This window comes from Helianthus annuus, chromosome 11 (genome assembly GCF_002127325.2).
Source record: "Helianthus annuus cultivar XRQ/B chromosome 11, HanXRQr2.0-SUNRISE, whole genome shotgun sequence".
NCBI classification, from domain to species: Eukaryota; Viridiplantae; Streptophyta; class Magnoliopsida; order Asterales; family Asteraceae; genus Helianthus; species Helianthus annuus.
Genome location: NC_035443.2, coordinates 4925587 through 4947095, shown reverse-complemented (window position 1 = coordinate 4947095; position 21509 = coordinate 4925587). Strand labels below are relative to the sequence as shown.

Here is a 21509-nt window from a genome sequence, read left to right as displayed (position 1 = left end):
TTATCTTATTTGTAACTTGAATGGACAAATAAAGTCGGCCGGAATGTCACATAATAGTATTATGAAACATTATGAAACAATTAAATTGTAAGACAAAACAAAACCTACATAAACTTGGATTGAATGGCGACAAAAAAAATATATTCATAATTAGATTGTATAATCTTCTCACCAAATAATTAAATCATCTGCATACATTATACAATGACATCTAAAAAAAATTATGCATGCCTTTAGAATTATATAAGTCTTTTTTTCATCAATAATTCATTTGTTTGACCTTTTCCATATATACTCCATGATCACGGCAATGAATAAATTAAATTACCTTTTTTTTTATTTTTTAATATGCAAGAGTTTCAAACATCTATAAAAAAGCGTTCTTCCACATTAATCATCACCTCCTTCATCTTATTTTTCATCAAAAATTAATGGATACAAAAAAGACCCAAAAACCCTCAATTGCAATTAGGGTTCTAAAGGCACCAGTAAAAGTTGTGTACAAGATCCGAGACTTGTACATCTCTGGCATGTACTCATGTGCATCCGGCATGAGCGGCTCGACGGGCCCTTACACGTCGGCCCTGCCGAAAAGCTACAGCACGACTTCGTCAAGAGCCAGCGAGGATTACGCCGAGCTGGTGAGGATTGCTTCCACCAAAAGTTTGGGTAATAAGTTGGATCATATTCCTGATCGTATTGGCCGGCAACAGACCCAACAGTCAACGACTACGCAAGTGCCACGTAGTCAAAGCGTGGCGATCGGTCGGATCGATGAAGAGGGGAGTTTTCATTACACGGATGATTTTAGATTAAGTAGTGATCCGATGTTTCTTAGGAGCAAAAGTCATGCAGTTTCAAGAGTACATGCATGAGAATATGTAGGTTTAATTTTATTTTTCTTTTGTCTAATTGCTGATTTTAATTTGAATTTTAATGAACCCTTGTTGTGTTTTTAATTTCATTGTATATATCAAAGATAATTGATTGTAATCGGTTTTTGATTCAATACATAACAAAAATCGGTTTTTTCTATGTTTACCGGCTAATATATGCCTATTTTCATAGGTGTAAACATCTGACACGACCCAAGAATCCAAAACGAACCTAACACGAAATTTGTGGGTTTGGGTTTAGTTTAAACGGGTTCGGGTTAGGTTCAAATTGAACTCATGAACCCGTTTAGCTAAACGGGTCGGGTTAACCCGGTTGGGTTGACGGGTTGTGTGTGTATTTTATGCCGTAATTATAACTTAAAAAGAGAAAATCACATAAGATTTTATAATTTAAATGTAATTGTATTATATACATTTGTGTTTTTTTGGTAAATTTTACTTTTAATATACTAATTTGCCCGGGGGGGGGGGGGGGGGAATCGGGTTGAATGGGTCGCGTTCGGGTTCCTAAAAATTTTTTGGGTTCGGGTCAAGTTGAACCCACCAACCTGCGAATACGACCCGTTTAACACCCCTGCTTTGTCAAAAAAAAATTAAACGCCTTCGGTTTTTTTCTTTTTGTTTTTTTTTATTTGTTGTATATTCTCTTTCAACTTACTATATTAGTAATATTTTCAATTTTACACGACAAAAAAACCCTAATTGATTTGATGTTTTAACTAAAGATTGCGATTAAAATTTTGAGAGTAGGTACGTTTATACAACTAATCATAATTTTATAATTGAAATGTTATTGGACTTGGTCTTAACTCTTTAAACTTTTGGCATTAAAAGCTTGTATTAAATGTTGATGTAACATGTAATTAGTAAAATATGATGGTGGGACTAGGGAAATTGTGGGCAAGTAGGAATTTAAAACCAATTTGTTTGAATTTCAATATATTTTTTGTGGGGTATGTATGAAAACTAGTTAATGCCACCGCCCGCGTTGCGGGGCGATGGCCGAATAATTCTCAATCAATTAAAAAAACACTATTATAGCTTTCTTAGGGAAAAAAAAAACTAAACAATGACAAGATCGTAGTTCTGAGCTCAGGGCAAAACTGTAGTTTGTAAGGATTAATGAGCGAGTTTTAGGAAGCTCCTTGACATGGAAAAAATTAAATCCAGTCAACTAATAAAAAAACACTTTTATAGTTTTGCTAAAAAAACTAAAACGATAGCAATACTGTAATTTGAACTGAGGGTAAAGTTGTATTTGTTGAGTTGGGTAAAATCTTAATTTGGCAAAAGTTAAAGTGATGGCAATACTATAAATTTGAACCGGAGACAAAATCGTAATATAACTTTGCACTAAGGACAAAATCGTAATTTCAAGCTGGGGACAAAACTATATTTTTAATTTGAGTTGGGGCAAAATCAAAATTTTGAACTGAGGGCAAATTCGTAATTTTGAATAGGGGCAAAAGCATAGTTTTATTTTGAACCGGGTAAAAACATAATTTTAAACTGGAGGTGAAATCATAATTTTTGAAACGGGGCGAAAATGCAAAGTCGTTATTTTTAGTTTGGGGCAAAAGCAAAAATTATTTTGAACTGGGACCAAAATTGTAATTGTAATATGGGGAAAAAATCATAATTTTGAACCGAGGGCAAAATCGTAATTTTGAGCGAGTGATAAAACATAATTTTATTTTTAGCTGGAGGCAAAAACGTAATTTTATTTTAAATTAAAGACAAAACAGTAATTTTAAAACGAATATAAAACAATTTTAAAACGAATATAAAACAATAAAACTGTTGGTCCAATAGGGGAGTGCCACGCAGCTGCGTGGCACTATTCCCCCACTAAAGACAAAACCGTAATTTTAAAACGAATATAAAACAATTTTAAAACGAATATAAAACAATAAAACTGTTGGTCCAATAGGGGAGTGTCACGCAGCTGCGTGGGACTATTCCCCCACTTCCTTTTGGTATATGTAGAGAATATATAACCTTTTTTTCACTAAGTACAACATATACGTTAAAGTTAGAGTAAATTACGTTTTTGGCCCTTGTGGTTATATTACTTTTACAATATTAGCCTAAAATAAGAATTTTTAACATATCTGCCCCCATGGTTTCTATAACTAACCATTTTGGCTCCTAAGTCTAGAGATCATGGGGGCCAAAAAAATTTTTTGAACGGCGAGAATTCTATGATTATAGAACGAGGGTCAGCAAGCTGTAAAACCCGAAAGTACAAGATACAAATAAGAAAAAAGAGACTAAGCTAAACAAGAAAACACACTCACTTTGTGACATCTCTAATATTGAAATCCTTCCACCTTTCCCAAACCAAAGTCTTCAATTTTGATCGTTCTTTGATCCAAAGGAACGACAGTTCTTTTACTTCATCTACCAAGTTTGTTACCATTCCTTCCTTTCTATTGAACTCAACGTCATTTCTAGATTTCCAAATTTGCCACAAAGTTGTCATTGCGATAGCCTTTATTAACTTCTTCCATTCCTTCGACCCACTGTATGCTTCTATCTTATCAAATATTTCTTCACTTGAAGTTATATTTTCTAGTATTGGTAATTTTAGCCATATCATGATACTCCACCACACTGCCCGGGTCTTTAAACAATTTATTAACAAATGGTCGACCGACTCCTCTTCACTTTTACACCGTGCACATAACCGATCTTCCAATTGTATTCCCCTACGTGCAAGTTCCACTTTAACCACTATACCACGTTTTATCGCTCTCCAAATAAAAAGCTTAACTTTTGGGGGTACCCACTTGTTCCAATGTTTCCATGGAGTATCTCTTTCGTCTAAGGAGTTTTTACTAATTTCGTCTCTTAATAATGCCACTGAGATCTCTTCACTCCGTCTCGTCCTCCATCTCCATGTGTCTTCCTTATTTTCTGTCTTGCAATCAGCCAAAATTCTTTCCAGTTCCAAGTGTTGTTGCTGCTCCTGTTCGTTTCTCTTTTCTCGGTTCCATTCCCATGTCCAAGTCCTGCTGCTTCTATCCTCTTTTAAACATTGACTTACTTTTACTTCTTTGTCTTTTGCCATTGTGTACAAAGCAGGGAATCGGACCTTCAAAGGCTGTTCTCCGATCCAAATGTCCAGCCAAAACCTCGTTCATTTCCCGTTGCCTATTGCCGCCACCAGGTTATTATTCAGAGATAAGTTCATTGCCGTCAATTCTTTTTCGATACTGCATATGTCTTTCCAAGTTCCAGCAAAATTATTTTTTGTAGGAATGACCGAAGTTGAGTTCTGCTTCCAATGAATACTGTCTACCACTTTGACCCACAATGCTCCAGGATTTTCTTTGTATTTCCACCACCATTTTGCTATAAGTGCTAAATTAGCACTCCGAATGTCTCCGATCCCTAACCCCCCATATCCTCTCGCCTTTACAATTTTTTCCCAAGCTACCCATCTCATTTTACTTCTTCCATTCTTTTTACCCCATACGAAATCCCTTCTTATTGTTTCTAGTTCCGCGAAGACTTTCTTTGGTGCTAAGAAAATAGAGAAAAAATAGTTTGGTAGTGCACCTAGCACAACCTTTGCTAAGACAATTCTTCCTGCCATTGATAACCATCTAGCCTTCCACGACGAGAGTTTTGAATTGAATTTATCCACAATCGGTTTCCAATTTTTAACCCTTTTCATATTGGCACCGATTGGGATACCCAAGAAATTAAAAGGCGTCTTCCCCGCTTTACAATTCAGATTTTTTGCCATGTCTTCTATTTCATCGTCTTGTACCCCTACCCCAAAAAGGTTACATTTTCCTAAATTGACTTTCAAACCCGAACACAAATAAAAACATCTCAATATTCTATTCAAGTTCTTAATATTTGCCTCCGACCACTCTCCTAAGAAGATTGCATCATCCGCATAACATAAGTGTGAAATTGTCGGCCCATCCTTTGGTAATTTCACCCCTTTAAACAATCCTTTCTCTATTGCCCTCTTCATAATAACATCTAAAGCCTCTAATGCTAGAATAAATAGAAATGGTGACAATGGATCTCCTTGTCTCAATCCACGAGACAACCCAAATTCTGATGAGGGTGACCCATGTACCAAAACCGATGCTCTTCCCGATTTTAACCCTGCCCCGATCCATTTTCTCCATAATAGTGGAAAGTTCACGGCTTTTAGATTTGACAAAATAAATTTCCAATTTATAGAATCATAGGCCTTTTCAAAGTCCACTTTGAAAATAAAAATCTTCTTTTTGCAACTTTTGGCACAGGCTAATACTTCATTAACAATTAGCGGTCCATCCAAAATGGACCTACCTTCTATGAACCTCGTTTGAATATTACTTACTAAGTCCGGTATGGCCGGTTTAATCCTTCTAGCAAGAACCTTCGCAATAATTTTATAGATCATACCTATTAAAGAAATAGGTCTAAAGTGCTTCAAAGAAATCGGATCACGTACCTTAGGAATCAATGCTATGAAGGACGCATTGCATCCCGTTGGTATATTTGGCTGATCATGAAATTGCTTCACCATCTTCATCACATGAGTTTCTAATTGTTTCCAATATTTTTTCAAAACTTGAACGTTAACCCGTCTGGTCCCGGCGTCTTATCTTCACCACATGCCCACATCGCTTCCTTCACCTCCTTACTTGTGAATTCTCCTACCAATTGCTTAGCTTGTACCTCTGTTAGTCTTTTGAAACCTCTCCAATCCATTGATGGCATTTTCTTCATCGGTTCTTCAAACATTTTTTTAAAAGCCATCCTTAATCCTTCTTTAACTTCTTTCGGATCACCGAATATCCTTCCTTCTATCTGCACTTTATTTATCCGATTTCTTGACTTGCGGCAGTTGATCATTCTATGGAAAAATCCATAATTTTCGTCCCCCAACTTCGCGCAGTTTACTTTCGCTTTTTGCTTTAGGTCTTTTATCTTTTTTTTCGTGATTCCTTATAGTCAACCTCCCTTTGATTCTTTCTTCCTTTTCCTTTTCTTTTAGTTTTCGCTTTTCCGCCATTTGCTCTATCTCTTCCACCCTCCTCTTTGCTTTAAGGACATCTTTTTCCTCCTTTTCTTTTGTTGTTTTCCTCCACTCCTTTATTTTAGCTTTTAAATTCTTCAGTACAGCTCCCATATTTTTTATCCAATCCTCCCCATTTACTTTACTTGCTTTTCTATGGTATTAATGACTATTTCTTCACAACCTTCTATCGGCAACCATGAGTTGTAGAACCTGAAAGGGATAGGTCCATAGTCTTTTATTGAGCACGACAACAGCAACGGATTATGATCTGACAAATGTCTCGATAAAGTTTCCAACTTTGCACTCGGCCATCTATTCATAAAATCATCGCACACAAAAATCTTGTCTATCTTGCTCATACTAGATCCACTTTCAGTCATTGATGTACTGAAAAGTACATATGTTTATAGTGTATATTTTGGTCAGTTTTCAGTCGTTTTGAGTCTGTTTTAGGTTAGAACTATGATACTGCTGACGTTAAGCTTTGATTTCAGGTCCCGTTGCTTAAAGTGTTGAAAAACGAGTAAAAACGAGCAGTTCGGAAGAAAAACGGGATTCGTACGCGCGTCGGAGAAGCTGGAATTCGGAAAAGAATTAAAAAATCAAGAAATTGAGTTTAGAGGCGCCGCGTGACGCCTAGCCACCCTCGCGCCACGCGAGGGTCCCTATTTGGATGATTTTGGTTTCTGGGTTTAGGGTTTGACTTAATATTACCAAAAAACTTAACTGAAAACCCTAATTGCGAACCAAGAAACCCTAGGACGAATTTCAGAGGAGATTTTGAGCTTTTCGGAGTATTTTGGCTAACGGGAATCATCCGGTTGAAGCTTGGATCGTGAGAGTGAAGATCTTTCGGGTTTTATCTCCCGGTGTTCCTTATTTTCGCGTTTTCAATACTTTATGATGAATTCTTGTTTTGAACTTGTTTTGTTTGATTTGAACAACATGTTTCTTGGCTAAACTTAGATACTACCTAGATTTGATGAAGGTTTAATTTATGTTTGGATCTTTTAACGGTTTTTATTGTTTGATTATGGATTGACTTTGAAAGTAAAGTGTTCTAGATTTTCTGATTTGGTGCATATGCGTATTTACTTTTGATTGTGGATTGTTTGCTGTTTCACATAGATTTTAGTGACGGTCTTTATCACATAATAGATCTGTGTTGATTATTTGCATCCTTGCGGGTTCGGGTGATCGTTGGGTAAATCGGCCGATAGCCTTAGAAACAGTAATTAAAATACAATTAGAAGTAAATATTCTGCTTAACTTGTCGCTGAGAGGCTCGGGTTAGTTATTAGGTCGCGGTGCAATTTATAGCCAATTTAGATTTTGAGAGAAGTCGAAGTTAGTTCCCTAATTGCAGTTGTGTCTAGTAAACCAAATCAGAACCTAGAATTGCCTTAGATTATCGCGCTGAGAGGTAGATAGTCATATTAGGGCACTTTTAGAGACGTTAGAGGACTGAGAGGAAATCTAACAGTCGGTAATCATAACAGCCTTGTAGGGTTTCCTAGGTTTCTTCCTGAGAAGGGTCGGGAAGTCTTAGCATTGAAATACCTTAAGGTTTAGTATTTAACGATCCCGGCTCCATACAACAATAAAACCGTTAGAAGTCCATTCGTAGTTAAACTGGATTTAAGTCTAGGTAGCCCTTAATCTCATCTGAAACAAAACCTTAGTTTTCGTTCGTGTTTTAGTTAATTTCAATTTAATCATAATTTTAGGATTTTAGTAAAACCCCCTCAAACACAATTTTTGTTTAGTCGTGTCAGTGTCTAGTCTAAGTTTAATCGTTAACGTAATTCATTAGAGTCCTTGTGGGTTCGACATCCGGACTTACTTTTCTGTGCTAGAGTCGACCGGTACACTTGCCGGTGAGTAGTTTAGTCAGGTTAAAGAGTCTAGATTTTTATTACTTGAGTCTTAATTTAGGGTAATTTAGTTTATTTAGTTGAACTACTTTTTCCACATCAAGTTTTTGGCGCCGTTGCCGGGGACTCTTGGCAATTGCGTTAACTGCTTTGTTTGGATTTCAACTGATATCGTTACGTGCTTTTTGTGTGTTTGTGAGTCGTAGGAGTCCAAGTAATTTTAGTGTCTTTTTCGTATTTCTTTGAGTCTTTTATTGGAGTTGACTTACTTGTTTTATTCTTGGTTTTGCAGTTCATGCCCCACACGCGTTCGCAGGGACCAGTGAAGCCACCAATTGACAAGTCTTCCCTCTCCACACCAATCCCTCAGGTTCGAAAACCCCCAACTTCATCTTCAGCCCTTTCTGACTCTACACTTCCATCTAAACCGCCGAACTTCGACTTTACCCCTAAGTCATCACCCCACAATTCCCCACCACCCTCCCGTCACCCTAGTCCACCACCAGTTCACCAAATAGCCGAAAATCAAACTGTCCACCAGCGTTCCACCGCGGGTTTTACCGCAAACTCACCCATCACCCTCCCTGAAATCACCAATGATAAGTCTTGGCAAATTCCTTCATACATCATGACTGCCATTAACAACTCTTGTCAGTTTCACGGTCGTGATGATGAAGACGCGCCAGCACATATCAACCGTCTCACCCGTCTGTGTAGCACCTTCGGTATCGAAGGTGTGAATCTTGATGCCCGCTATCTCCAAGTCTTCCCCTTTTCGCTTGCTGGCCGCGCAGCCACCTGGCTTGATTCGCAGCCGGCAGGTACTTACACCACTTGGGCTGGACTTAGAGATGCCTTCCTTGCTAAGTATTTCCCACCTGCGAAGGCATCCCGTCTTCGAGATCAGATCCATTCCTTCAGAATGGAGCCTGACGAACCTTATCACTTAGCATGGGAGAGGTTTCAAACATTGCTCTCGCGTTGTTCCCAACATGGACTGTCGGATTGGGCCTTAGTAGAAAAATTTTATAATGGTCTTACCCCTGAGTGCAAGGCCCGATTCGACACATCCGCAGGAGGCCACCTAATGGGAAAGAAAACTGTGGCTGACTGGAACGACCTCTTTGAGAGCTTCGCTCATGCTGATATAGATCATAGTGCTACCGGCAGGAATTCCAATCCTGTGATTACCTCCTCATCCTCTCGAGGAGTGAATCAAGTCGTTTCAGACTCAAAGGTAATAACTCAGCTTGACTATATCACCAAAGAGTTGCTAGAAATTAAGAAGAAGGTAGATAGATGTGAGGTTTGTAGAGGGGGACATGACACCATAGATTGCCCAACCATCACCCTAGAGCAGGTCGAGTATTTAGCAGGTCAAAATAGGGGTCCAACTAACCCGTTCAACAATAGTAACTCTAATTGGCGTGCTAATAATTATCGCTCCTCAGGTAACCCCCCTGGTTTTCCGTCAGGTCAATACCAAAGTAGGGGGCCAGGTTTTTATTCTAGTGGGGGGTCGGGTCAAACAGGTCAATTTGCTAGTTCAGGTTCAGGGGGGCAGTTTAGAGGTGAGGGGTCAAACCAAGAGGTTCAACCTAAGAGTGAGGGGTCAGGTGGTAGTTTGTCTAGGACAGAGGACCTTCTTTCCCAATTATTGGTTAAGGATCAGGCTACCCAACGTACCTTAGAGGATCATGCTACGCTCCTAAAGAATAATCATTCAAGCTTCTTAGACCTTCAAAGGCAAGTTGGGGATATTGCACGCCAGTTGCAAGAACGACCTCCCGGTTAATTTTCGGGCAACACAAGGCCCAACCCATCTGGCTCTTTGAAGGCAATTTCGACCCGTAGTGGTAGGACCTTAGGAGAGGTAGTGAGACCCGAGAGTGTTGAGATAGAAGATGAGGACCCCGTAGATGAGGAGATTGAAATGGAGGCGCCCGGTAAAGTGCAACCTAGGTTAATCCTAGAAAGTACCGCACACACCGGGGGGCCTTCGAGTGAGAAGAGTGTAGGAAAGAAACCCGTTCAGGTTGTTCCTTCACCCAATGTTGATACTTCCCGTGCTCCGTTTCCTTCCCGCCTTAAAAATCAAACTTATTCCAAAGAGTACGGGAAATTTTTAGAGATCTTTAAGCAGCTTAGGATCAACCTTCCTTTTATAGAAGCTCTTCAATCAATGCCGAAATATGCAAAATTCCTAAAAGACCTTCTAAAACGCAAGGATAGGTTAGGAGAGGTTTCTAACATCCCCCTTAGTGGAGGATGTTCCGCCGTAGTGTTGAACAAGGTTCCGGAAAAATTGACGGATCCGGGCCTTTTTACCATCCCGTGCTTGTTTGGGTGCGATACCGAGTGTAGGGCCCTAGCCGACCTAGGAGCGAGTATAAACCTAATGCCATATTCTTTGTATGAGAGGTTAGGTCTAGGAGAGTTGTCACCTACACGCATGTCTTTGTCGCTAGCCGATAGGTCCGTTAAGTATCCACGAGGCATTATTGAAAACCTTCTAGTCAAAGTGGATAAGTTCGTCTTCCCCGTAGACTTTGTCGTTCTTGATATGGAAGCCGACGAAAAGGTTCCCATCATTCTAGGACGCCCATTCTTGTGTACCGCCAAGGCCATCATCGATGTCTTCGACGGGAAAATCACACTTCAAGTCGGCGAGAAGAGGGTGACTTTCAAGATAGCACGCTCCATGGAACACCCTAGTGGTTCCGACGATCTCAGTAGTCCTTGTCATTCGGTCTATTTCATAGAGTCTTTCTTATCTTGTGTTGACCATTGCTTTGACTACATTAGTGGAGCCGACCTAGTCGAGAGTAGGATCGAGGAAGTAGTTGATAAGGTAGAAGAGGTAGCTAGTGAGAGTGAAGAGTTAGACGAGGACGAGTGGGTCCCCGAAGTGCTAGAATTAAGTGAAATTAAGAGTGAGAGTGAAAGTACTCCTATAGAGAAACCCGCCCCTTTAGAACTCAAGGTCCTCCCATCCCACTTAGAGTATGCTTTTTTTAGGTGAGGGTTCCGAGAATCCCGTCATTATTTCGTCTAAGTTAGAGGAGGGAGAGAAGGGTAGGTTATTAGAGGTGTTGAGAGTGAATAGGGAAGCTATTGCATGGCGCCTTTCGGATATCAAGGGCATAAGCCCCGCCTATTGTACCCACCGAATACTCATGGAAGATGACTATAAGCCGGTGGTGCAACCTCAAAGGCGCCTTAATCCGAACATGCAAGAGGTTGTTAAGAAAGAGGTTCTTAAGTTGTTAGATGTCGGGGTAATTTACCCCATTTCCGATTCACCATGGGTTAGCCCGACCCAAGTCGTCCCAAAAAAGGGTGGGATGACGGTGATCATGAATGAAAAGAACGAGTTAATCCCTTCCCGTACCGTTACCGGTTGGCGTGTATGCATAGATTATCGAAAGTTAAACGACGCCACCCGGAAAGACCACTTCCCCTTACCATTCATTGACCAAATGTTGGAGCGTCTAGCGGGTCAACAATTCTATTGTTTTCTCGATGGATTTTCGGGTTATTTTCAGATCCCCATCGCCCCGGAGGATCAAGATAAAACGACATTCACATGCCCTTACGGCACTTATGCGTATCGCCGCATGCCTTTCGGGTTATGCAACGCTCCGGCAACTTTCCAAAGGTGCATGGTAGCCATATTCCAAGACATGCTCGAGACTTCCATGGAGGTTTTCATGGATGACTTCTCGGTTTATGGCACCACTTTCGACCAATGTCTTTCTAATCTTAATAGGATGCTTAAGAGGTGCATAGAGACAAATCTTATGTTGAATTGGGAGAAGTGTCACTTTATGGTGACGGAGGGGATAGTGTTAGGACACAAGGTGTCGAGAGAAGGCATAGAGGTGGATAGGGCCAAGATAGATACAATAAGTAGATTGCCTCCACCTACTAGTGTTAAGTCCGTTAGGAGCTTTTTGGGTCATGCGGGCTTTTATAGGCGTTTTATAAAGGATTTTTCCAAAATCACACGCCCGATGACTAGGCTTTTAGAGAAGGATGTACCTTTTTTCTTCGACAAGGAGTGCATCAAGGCGTTCGACTTCTTGAAAGAAAAACTTGTTAGTGCCCCGATACTTGTTTCGCCCAATTGGAGCTTACCTTTCGAGCTCATGTGTGACGCAAGCGATTATGCCGTAGGTGCGGTCCTAGGTCAAAGAGTCGATAAACACTTTCATCCGATCTACTACGCGAGCAAAACTCTAAACGATGCTCAAGAGAACTATACCACGACGGAAAAGGAACTCTTAGCCGTAGTGTTTGCGTTTGACAAGTTTCGCTCATATCTCGTGCTTTCTAAAACCACCGTGTTCACCGACCATTCCGCTTTGCGATTTCTGTTTCAAAAGAAAGACGCAAAGCCGCGTCTTATTACATGGATTCTTTTGCTCTCCGAGTTCGATATAGAAATTAAGGATAAAAAGGGAGCAGAAAACGTGGCCGCCGACCACTTGTCACGATTAGAGGATCCAAAGAGAGAGGAGGTTCGTGAGGATTCCATAGGAGATACCTTTCCCCACGAAACCATAGATTTTGTAAGTGCCGAGGTAGAGGGTTTGCCATGGTTTTCGGATTTGGCAAACTATTTGGCAACCGGAGATCTTGTGAGGGGTATGTCTTACCAACAAAAGAAAAAGCTTCTTAGGGAGGCTAGGAAGTATATTTGGGACGACCCTTACCTCTTTAGGATAGGTGGAGATAGAGTGCTTAGGAGATGCGTTTCAAAGGAGGATGGTTTAGACATCCTTAGACATGTGCACGAGGGTTTAACGGGGGGCCATCACGGAGCGAATGTGACAGCACAAAAGGTTTTCGATAGTGGGTTTTATTGGCCAACGGTAGTTAAGGATGCCGTAGAGTTTGTTAGGACTTGTGACCGTTGCCAACGTACCGGCAACATCTCATCCAAGGATGAAATGCCTCAAAATCCCATCCAAGTCTTAGAAATTTTTGACGTATGGGGCATTGACTTCATGGGACCTTTCCCATCCTCTAGTGGGAATAGGTACATCCTCGTGGCCATTGACTACGTTTCGAAGTGGGTCGAAGCTCAACCTTTGCCCACCAATGATGCCCGAGTGGTGGTGAGATTCCTTAAGAAGTTGTTTACGCGTTTCGGAGTCCCTAAAGCTATCATAAGTGACCGTGGCACGCATTTTTGCAATTCCGCCATGGAAAAGGCACTTGCACGCTACGGTGTCACTCATCGTCTTTCTACCGCGTACCACCCGCAAACTAGTGGCCAAGTAGAGAATGCTAACCGAGGGGTGAAGAGAATCTTAGAGAAAACGGTAGGAAAAAGTAGAAAGGATTGGTCGGAAAAGTTCGACGACGCTTTGTGGGCATTCCGTACCGCCTATAAGACACCGTTAGGCACAACACCCTTTATGATCGTGTATGGCAAAGCTTGCCATCTTCCGGTAGAATTAGAGCATAGGGCGTTGTGGGCATTAAAAACCGTAAACCTTGACCTTACCGAAGCCGCAAGGAGGAGATTCTTCCAGATTCATGAGTTGGAAGCATTGAGAGATGCCGCTTATGAAAGATCATGGAGTATCAAGGAGAAAACTAAGGCATTGCATGATAGGCGGTTGAGAGGTTTGAAAGATTTTAAGGTAGGTGATAAAGTACTTTTGTTCAACTCACGGTTGAAATTGATAGCAGGAAAATTGAAATCGAGGTGGAGTGGGCCGTATGTGGTGAAAGAAGTGTTTCCATATGGCACGGTTGAGCTATACGATGAGGTCGACAAAGGTGTGTGGAAGGTAAACGGCCATAGACTGAAACATTACTTGGGAGGTCCTATTGATACTACTGAAGAGGAAGAAATTCCTCTAGAGGACCCACCTACCTTTGCCGAACAGTGAGCGCGAAAAGCTTCGCGTGTAGAGTATGTACCGTTTGTAAATTTCTTTATTTTTTCGTGTTTTTTGTAGTTTTTCGGTCTGTGTTTTGTGTCGTTGAGAATTTTGCAGGTTTCATCATCGCTACGGAACGGAGAATGCACGAGAAAAGAGATCCCAGGTAAGTGTTTTAAACACTTAGAAAAAATTTTGAGGTTTTTGGTTGGGTTGGGAAAGAGTTGAAAATTTTTCTAAGGCATGAACAAGATTTTTTCACGCAACATTCTGCCAAAAACAGACCCTCGCGCGACGCCTAGCTCCTTCGCGTCACGCGATGGTTTAAGGGTTCAAATTAATTGTTTTCAGAACCGCCGCGTTACGTGAGGCCTGGGTGACCCCCTGTCGCGTCACGCGACGCCCCCTTGGCCCTTTTAAAATCAGTTTTAACTTGAACCTGTTCGCTGAAACCCTTCCTTTCCCCTTTCCAAACCCTAAAACGCGAATTTCGCCATTTTCACCATATCTCACTCGTTTTTTCACCAAATCGCTCCATTTTTCTTCCAAAATCACCACAATCACGTTCCCCACAATCTTAGCCATCTATTTCACCCGATTTCTCACCCCATTTTCACGATTTTGGGCAAATCCGTGTGCAAAAAGTTCAAGACCTCAATTTTTTTGTTCAATCCGATTCCAAGGTATGTTTCTTGTAATTTCTCACTAGTAGGTAGCTTTATTGCCTTGTTTAGTGTCGGGTCAGTCTTGTCTTGGTGTTAGGGTTTGTGTAGGGTCTTAAAGTTAGAATTTTTGCTCCTCTTTGTCATGTTAGTGGTATGTAGGTGGTAAGGTTTGGATGTTACATACAAATCGGGTCTGCGGATGGTTCGGGTTGGTTTGCTTGAGGTTGTTTGGCACGTTTGGGGTATGTTTGGACCACTATGCATCATGTTTAAGCTTTGCGGGTTTGTTTGGGTGTAACTATGGATTTTTGCAAAAAAAAATAAGTTTTTGAACTGATTTTTGCAAACGAATTTAGTTTCCTTAACAGATTTTGTTGCTTCAAATGTTATGTTAGGGCTTAAAATGTCCAACTCTCACGTGTTTTCGCCTCAAGTGTGGGGATATTTTGGCACTTATGCTTAATTGAGGACAATTAAAGTGCCGGGAGGAGATAGTGTACATTGAGTCGTAGTTCGTTCGAGTCGTGAGTCTAGAAGTGTTTTTAGGATAGTAGTTTGAGTCTAGTGTCGGGTTTACTTATATGCATGTACAAGTTCACAACTTTTTGCCCGTACTCAATCTCCATTCGGGCGAAAGGATGTGTAACTTACGCCTTTGTAAACGGTAACCCATTCTTTTTTCGAAATTAGCCGCGAACGAAATGCTATACGGCTAGTTCTTTATTGTTTTTCTTTTTCTTTAAAAAATATAAAAAAAATTAAAAAAATTAAAAAGACCAAAAATAGCTCGTGGTACTAATAATCTGCATTGTTTTCTTGTCAAATATGTCTTGTTTTGCAGATCATGTCAGGTGCAGGATCCTCGTCCAACCCAAGGAAGAGAAGAATCAAGTATCGTGGGAACGATAGGAGAGTGTACGCCAAGATTGACAAGTTGAGTGATCATCCGATGTTGGACTTTGATGAAGACACTGAAGAAAGGGTTAAGATGAAAAAGTATGTGGTAACCCAAACTTTGGAACATCGGATCATAGATTGGGAATGGTTGGAGAGTATGGGGGCGAGTGAACGGGTCAATGAGTTGCTAGGACCAAGGTTGCGGATGGTTATGGATGCGTGTGAAGAGACGCAATATACCGAGCTTACTATAGAGTTCCATTGTACCTTCCGTCACAAGGAGGGTGCATTTTCTAAAGCTAATGCGGTATCATTTTCGTTGGGGAGGAATTTGTACGAGATGACTATACCCCAATTTGGGGTGGCACTGGGTTTGTATTCGTCGGAAGAGGTAGTGACGGAAGAGTTCGTGAATGGGCTTCGGGGTGTGTTTAACTATAATAGGCCGAAGAGTTTGGGCCCGACAGAGTTGGGTGAATTTTGGGGTTCGATCTCGACACAGTCGTTCGCGCACACGAACCTTATCTCATCGGTTCGTGACCCGATTTACAGGTATATTTTAAAGATGTTAGCGACGACTGTGGTGGCAAGAAAGTCGGGGGAGAACAAGGCAAATTGGCTAGATATCTTCGCCTTGATGTGTATGGTGGAGAAGCGGAACTGGAATTTGGCTAGCTTCTTCGCGTGGTCATTCAATAGGCCTCGTCGGGGAGGTAAAAGGGCTGCTTTGGATATGGGCCCTTACATCACTGGGTTGGCAAGGAACATTCGGGCCCTCACAAAGTACAAACTTACTGAGATGAATGTGGGTATGCCTACAGTTCGTTGGGGTGTTTTGGACCTTCAGTTGGCGGGTATTCTTACCCAATCTGATCCACCAGAGTGGAACCATGAGGTTGGAGCTCCCCCACAGAGACAGCCGGTACCTCGAGAGAGGCGTGCGGTCCCTCCACCACGGCCGGTTAGACCGCCGAGACCCAACCCGTTCACTCCCGAGGCTGCTTTTGACTACACACAGGAGAGGTTGGATCAGATGGACAGTAGGATGCGGGTGGACCAGCAGTGGGTGATGCAGAGCCACCATAGGCAGGATGATATGCTCCGATACATGATGTCAGGTATGGCACTTAATGCACCGGTACCACAGCCTTTTGCCGGACTATTACCTCCACCGGTTTACGGAGGCGACCAGCAGGCCCCGTATGTGTATGGTCAGTACCCGGGGTATGACCAGTGGGGAGGTCAGAGTGGATATGCCTACAGTGGTCAGTTCGGTTGGCAGCAGGCCGGCGGTTCAGGTATTCAGCAGATGGAGGAGGATTCTGGGGATGATGAGGAGTGATGGAGCAGATGGACTGAAGCAACATATATCCTTTGATATCTTTAATTTTTTTTTTGTTTATGCTGTTTTGGTAGATTCGATATGGTTGTACTAGCTGACTTATTTTTATTTTCTGTTTGAACTTGGGATGTTGGTACGTTGAACGTTTGTAGTAGTTGGTTTGGTATGCTATGTTGGTTTTAGGTTGATGATTTGGAGCCGCTTTCCGTTCGTGTGTGAGGGAGTGTGGTACTGTTTGCTGAGCACGTTCGGTATTGGAGGGCTATGTGGAAACGACTGGCACTTTGACAGTCTCACATATTGAGTTAAGTCGTTTTCCTTCTTTTTGTTGTTGTTGTATTTTTATTTCGTCGTCGAGTCTAGTTCGTTAGTTCGTTATTTAGTTTTTATTTTTTTTAGGTAGTTGTTGAGTCGTATTTTCGTTCTTGCATTAGGGACAATGCAAATCTCTAAGTGTGGGGATGGGATACATGTAAATATTGAGTCTTTATTATGAATTTAAAAAAAAATGAAAAATCAGAAAATGTCTTTCGAAATAAAAAGAAGTTTGCAAAATAAAGCGGAAAATGATAGAAAAAATGAATTTTTGCTCGGGTTCAAATAATTATAATATGAGATCTAAATAAACCAAGTTTGCGTCTAGTTTGGGATATGTGGATAGGCCCGGGTTTGGTTCTAAGTCCCTTTGAGTTAATATACCTTAATTGTCGGTCTGCTAGTGGGTTCTCGCCTGGGAAATATGGGAAACTAAAACTGGCAAAAATAGTATAAGGGATGCCGTTATAAGCTAAGATAGTTAGAGTTTTTTATCATATCTCGCTGAAAAAAGAAAAAAAAATAAATAAAAGTGAGCTAGAAACTAAATGAAAGTAACACAGGCCTATGTAATCTGTGGTTGGGGATAGCGACTCTACAGCCGGAATGCCTCTGGGATGTGTGAAATCGACTTGCCGAATAAAAGTACCGAAACCTATGTAATCTGTGATTGGGGATAGCGACTCTACAGTCCAAATACCGCTGGGTTAGGGAAAGCATCGTCTAGTCTCACGAATATAAACTTGAAAAAAAAAAAGAGCAAGCTGAAAAAAAAAAAGAAAAAAATATATATAGATTTGATTTCAAACTCTCTTTATCTTGGTATAAAACGGTTAGGAATTGGTCAAATGATCGTTCTTTTAGTCCTATAAGCTTGAGTTGGGAGTAGGTGGACTGTTGATTCTAGTGTGAGACCCTAGGTGGATTGACCGCACTTAAATTAAATTCACATGATAAGGGTTTGGGATTGGATTCGGGTTTAGAGTGGATAAAGTATATTCGCAATCGCAGCTAACGCAAGCTTTGGTTTTAATTAATTGTACCTATACTTTTGACCCGAGTAATTGTTCGTTTCTGATTCCGTTGCATAATTCTTTTTCGAGGACGAAAAAAGAGTAAGTGTGGGGATGTTTGATGTACTGAAAAATACATATGTTTATAGTGTATATTTTGGTCAGTTTTCAGTCGTTTTGAGTCTGTTTTAGGTTAGAACTATGATACTGCTGACGTTAAGCTTTGATTTCAGGTCCCGTTGCTTAAAGTGTTGAAAAACGAGTAAAAACGAGCAGTTCGGAAGAAAAACGGGATTTGTACGCGCGTCGGAGAAGCTGGAATTCGGAAAAGAATTAAAAAATCAAGAAATTGAGTTTAGAGGCGCCGCGTGACGCCTAGCCACCCTCGCGCCACGCGAGGGTCCCTATTTGGATGATTTTGGTTTCTGGGTTTAGGGTTTGACTTAATATTACCAAAAAACTTAACTGAAAACCCTAATTGCGAACCAAGAAACCCTAGGACGAATTTCAGAGGAGATTTTGAGCTTTTCGGAGTATTTTGGCTAAAGGGAATCATCCGGTTGAAGCTTGGATCGTGAGAGTGAAGATCTTTCGGGTTTTATCTCCCGGTGTTCCTTATTTTCGTGTTTTCAATACTTTATGATGAATTCTTGTTTTGAACTTGTTTTGTTTGATTTGAACAACATGTTTCTTGGCTAAACTTAGATACTACCTAGATTTGATGAAGGTTTAATTTATGTTTGGATCTTTTAACGGTTTTTATTGTTTGATTATGGATTGACTTTGAAAGTAAAGTGTTCTAGATTTTCTGATTTGGTGCATATGCGTATTTACTTTTGATTGTGGATTGTTTGCTGTTTCACATAGATTTTAGTGACGGTCTTTATCACATAATAGATCTGTGTTGATTATTTGCATCCTTGCGGGTTCGGGTGATCGTTGGGTAAATCGGCCGATAGCCTTAGAAACAGTAATTAAAATACAATTAGAAGTAAATATTCTGCTTAACTTGTCGCTGAGAGGCTCGGGTTAGTTATTAGGTCGCGGTGCAATTTATAGCCAATTTAGATTTTGAGAGAAGTCGAAGTTAGTTCCCTAATTGCAGTTGTGTCTAGTAAACCAAATCAGAACCTAGAATTGCCTTAGATTATCGCGCTGAGAGGTAGATAGTCATATTAGGGCACTTTTAGAGACGTTAGAGGACTGAGAGGAAATCTAACAGTCGGTAATCATAACAGCCTTGTAGGGTTTCCTAGGTTTCTTCCTGAGAAGGGTCGGGAAGTCTTAGCATTGAAATACCTTAAGGTTTAGTATTTAACGATCCCGGCTCCATACAACAATAAAACCGTTAGAAGTCCATTCGTAGTTAAACTGGATTTAAGTCTAGGTAGCCCTTAATCGCATCTGAAACAAAACCTTAGTTTTCGTTCGTGTTTTAGTTAATTTCAATTTAATCATAATTTTAGGATTTTAGTAAAACCCCCTCAAACACAATTTTTGTTTAGTCGTGTCAGTGTCTAGTCTAAGTTTAATCGTTAACGTAATTCATTAGAGTCCTTGTGGGTTCGACATCCGGACTTACTTTTCTGTGCTAGAGTCGACCGGTACACTTGCCGGTGAGTAGTTTAGTCAGGTTAAAGAGTCTAGATTTTTATTACTTGAGTCTTAATTTAGGGTAATTTAGTTTATTTAGTTGAACTACTTTTTCCACATCAGTCATAAACGTGAATCTTGATCCATTCATATGATATTCCAATAACCCCGCCTCGGCAATAAACTTGTTAAATACCATTGCACTATTCGCATCAAATTTTGAAAACATTCTCTCTTCCTCTACCCTTACTTCATTGAAATCCCCAGCCATTAAACATATTCCTTGTAAACTCTGTTTCATAGACATTAGTTCCCCCCACAGCCTTCTTTTCTTCTGTACATCGTTTGGTGCATAAATGTTATATACGTTTAACATTTCCTCTACCCCTTCTAAATACCCTGATATCAATAAGCAATTCTCACTTTTTACTTTCTCACTTAACTTAAAGATCTTTGGATCCCACATAATTAACAACCCGCCTGATCTCCCCTGTGCGTTTACCGATTCCATACTCATTTCTTCAAAAGGCCAGAATCTTTTGGCCATGTCTTCGTCTATATCTGCTACTTGCGTTTCTTGTATACAAACACAACCGACTTCATGTTTTTTTACTAAATTCCTAATCCAAACTGCCTTATCCTCCCCACCCACCCTTCTAATATTTATTGACAAGATATTCATTGGTTATCTTCTGACACCCTTTCCCCCTCCACTACCCTTCTTAGCTGAGTCTGGAAATCACTTACCTTGATTTTTAGGATCTCCCTTATTTTTATTGTTTCTTCCGTCTCTTTCTTTATTTCATCCTGGTTATTTGTTTCTTCCCGTTCTCGATTAGCTTCATCTTCATGTGTCTGACCCTCCCGAACCTGCTTCTCTATTGTATTTATCTGTTGATCGATACCTCTTACTGTATTCAGATCCGGAACTTTGTATTTTTCCCCTTTATGTCTTTTGATGCTCTCTACCTCGACACTCTCAATCCTCCTTTTGATTGACTTTGTTAATGGGTTTATTTTCCAAATTAGGTCTTCTAATTGAAAAGGATCCGATGGATCAGTTACACCCATATTCAGGTCTGGTATTTTTATTTTACTAAATGCCTGGCCCAATATATCTTTTGACTTATTTGTGGGCTTACTCTTTTTATTAATCCTAGCTTTGTTCTTCATTAATTGACCCAATATTTTCCACATCTATGGGCTCCTTGTCAGCATGGCCCAAGCCGACATTCTTGTTTGCATTCGTGTACTCTTTTCTGTTTTCAAAATGACTTTCCCAATTCTCACAGAAAATAAATGCTTCGTTTGACTGATCGTTTCCCACCGAGACTTCGTCACCTTTGTCGTTTTGGCTTCCAACCTTTTCGTCTTCGTTGTTTCCATTCTCCGACCCAGCCGGATTCTGTATTGACTTTGTCGGATGGTCCGGTCAACAGACCCGTCAGACACCCGTCAGTCTTTGTCTGGTTGACCGGACCAAAACGCCACACTTTGGTCACAGCTCGACACTGTAGCGTATGCACATAGGACAAAAAACACCTTTTTAGGTTGGCTATCTACACACTTGGTGTGTAGGTAGTTTGAGCCTTATGAAAAGTTCAAATATAGGATCTTATGAAAAGTTTATAACTCTTTTAAGCATGATATAGTACCGCGCTTTTTAGTATAGTTTTGTTATTATAGAATCTTATGAAAAGTTTATAACTCCTTTTAAGCGGGATATAGTACCACGCTTTTTGGTATTTTATTTGTCTGTGAAAAAAATAGGACACTCCTTAGTCCTTTCTAATAATATTCTGAGTTGCTATGTTTCAAAGTTCATAAAATTTAGCAATAGAGTAAATTACGATTTTGACCCTGTGGTTATATCACTTTTACCCTTCTAGTCTAAAAAAAATTCATTAACCGCCTTAGAGGTTGATTCAAAACCCAAGAATCAAGCCAAAAACGTATCTTATCGCCCACCACAATATTTGCATCACGAAGAG

General features: G+C 40.5%; 2 protein-coding genes across 2 annotated transcripts; one reads left to right on the top strand and one right to left on the bottom strand.

Moving 5' to 3' along the window:
* The first annotated feature begins 398 nt into the window (after positions 1 to 398).
* LOC110891648 lies at positions 399 to 1035 on the top strand. The gene has a single exon (XM_022139307.2). It carries the CDS (start codon positions 432 to 434, stop codon positions 873 to 875), a length of 444 nt encoding a protein of 147 aa, XP_021994999.1. The 5' UTR covers positions 399 to 431; the 3' UTR covers positions 876 to 1035.
* Positions 1036 to 3189: 2154 nt separating this feature from the next.
* Positions 3190 to 3966, bottom strand: LOC110887593. The gene has a single exon (XM_022135171.1). The coding sequence runs from the start codon at positions 3964 to 3966 to the stop codon at positions 3190 to 3192; it is 777 nt and encodes a 258-aa protein (XP_021990863.1).
* Between the last annotated feature and the right edge of the window lie 17543 nt (positions 3967 to 21509).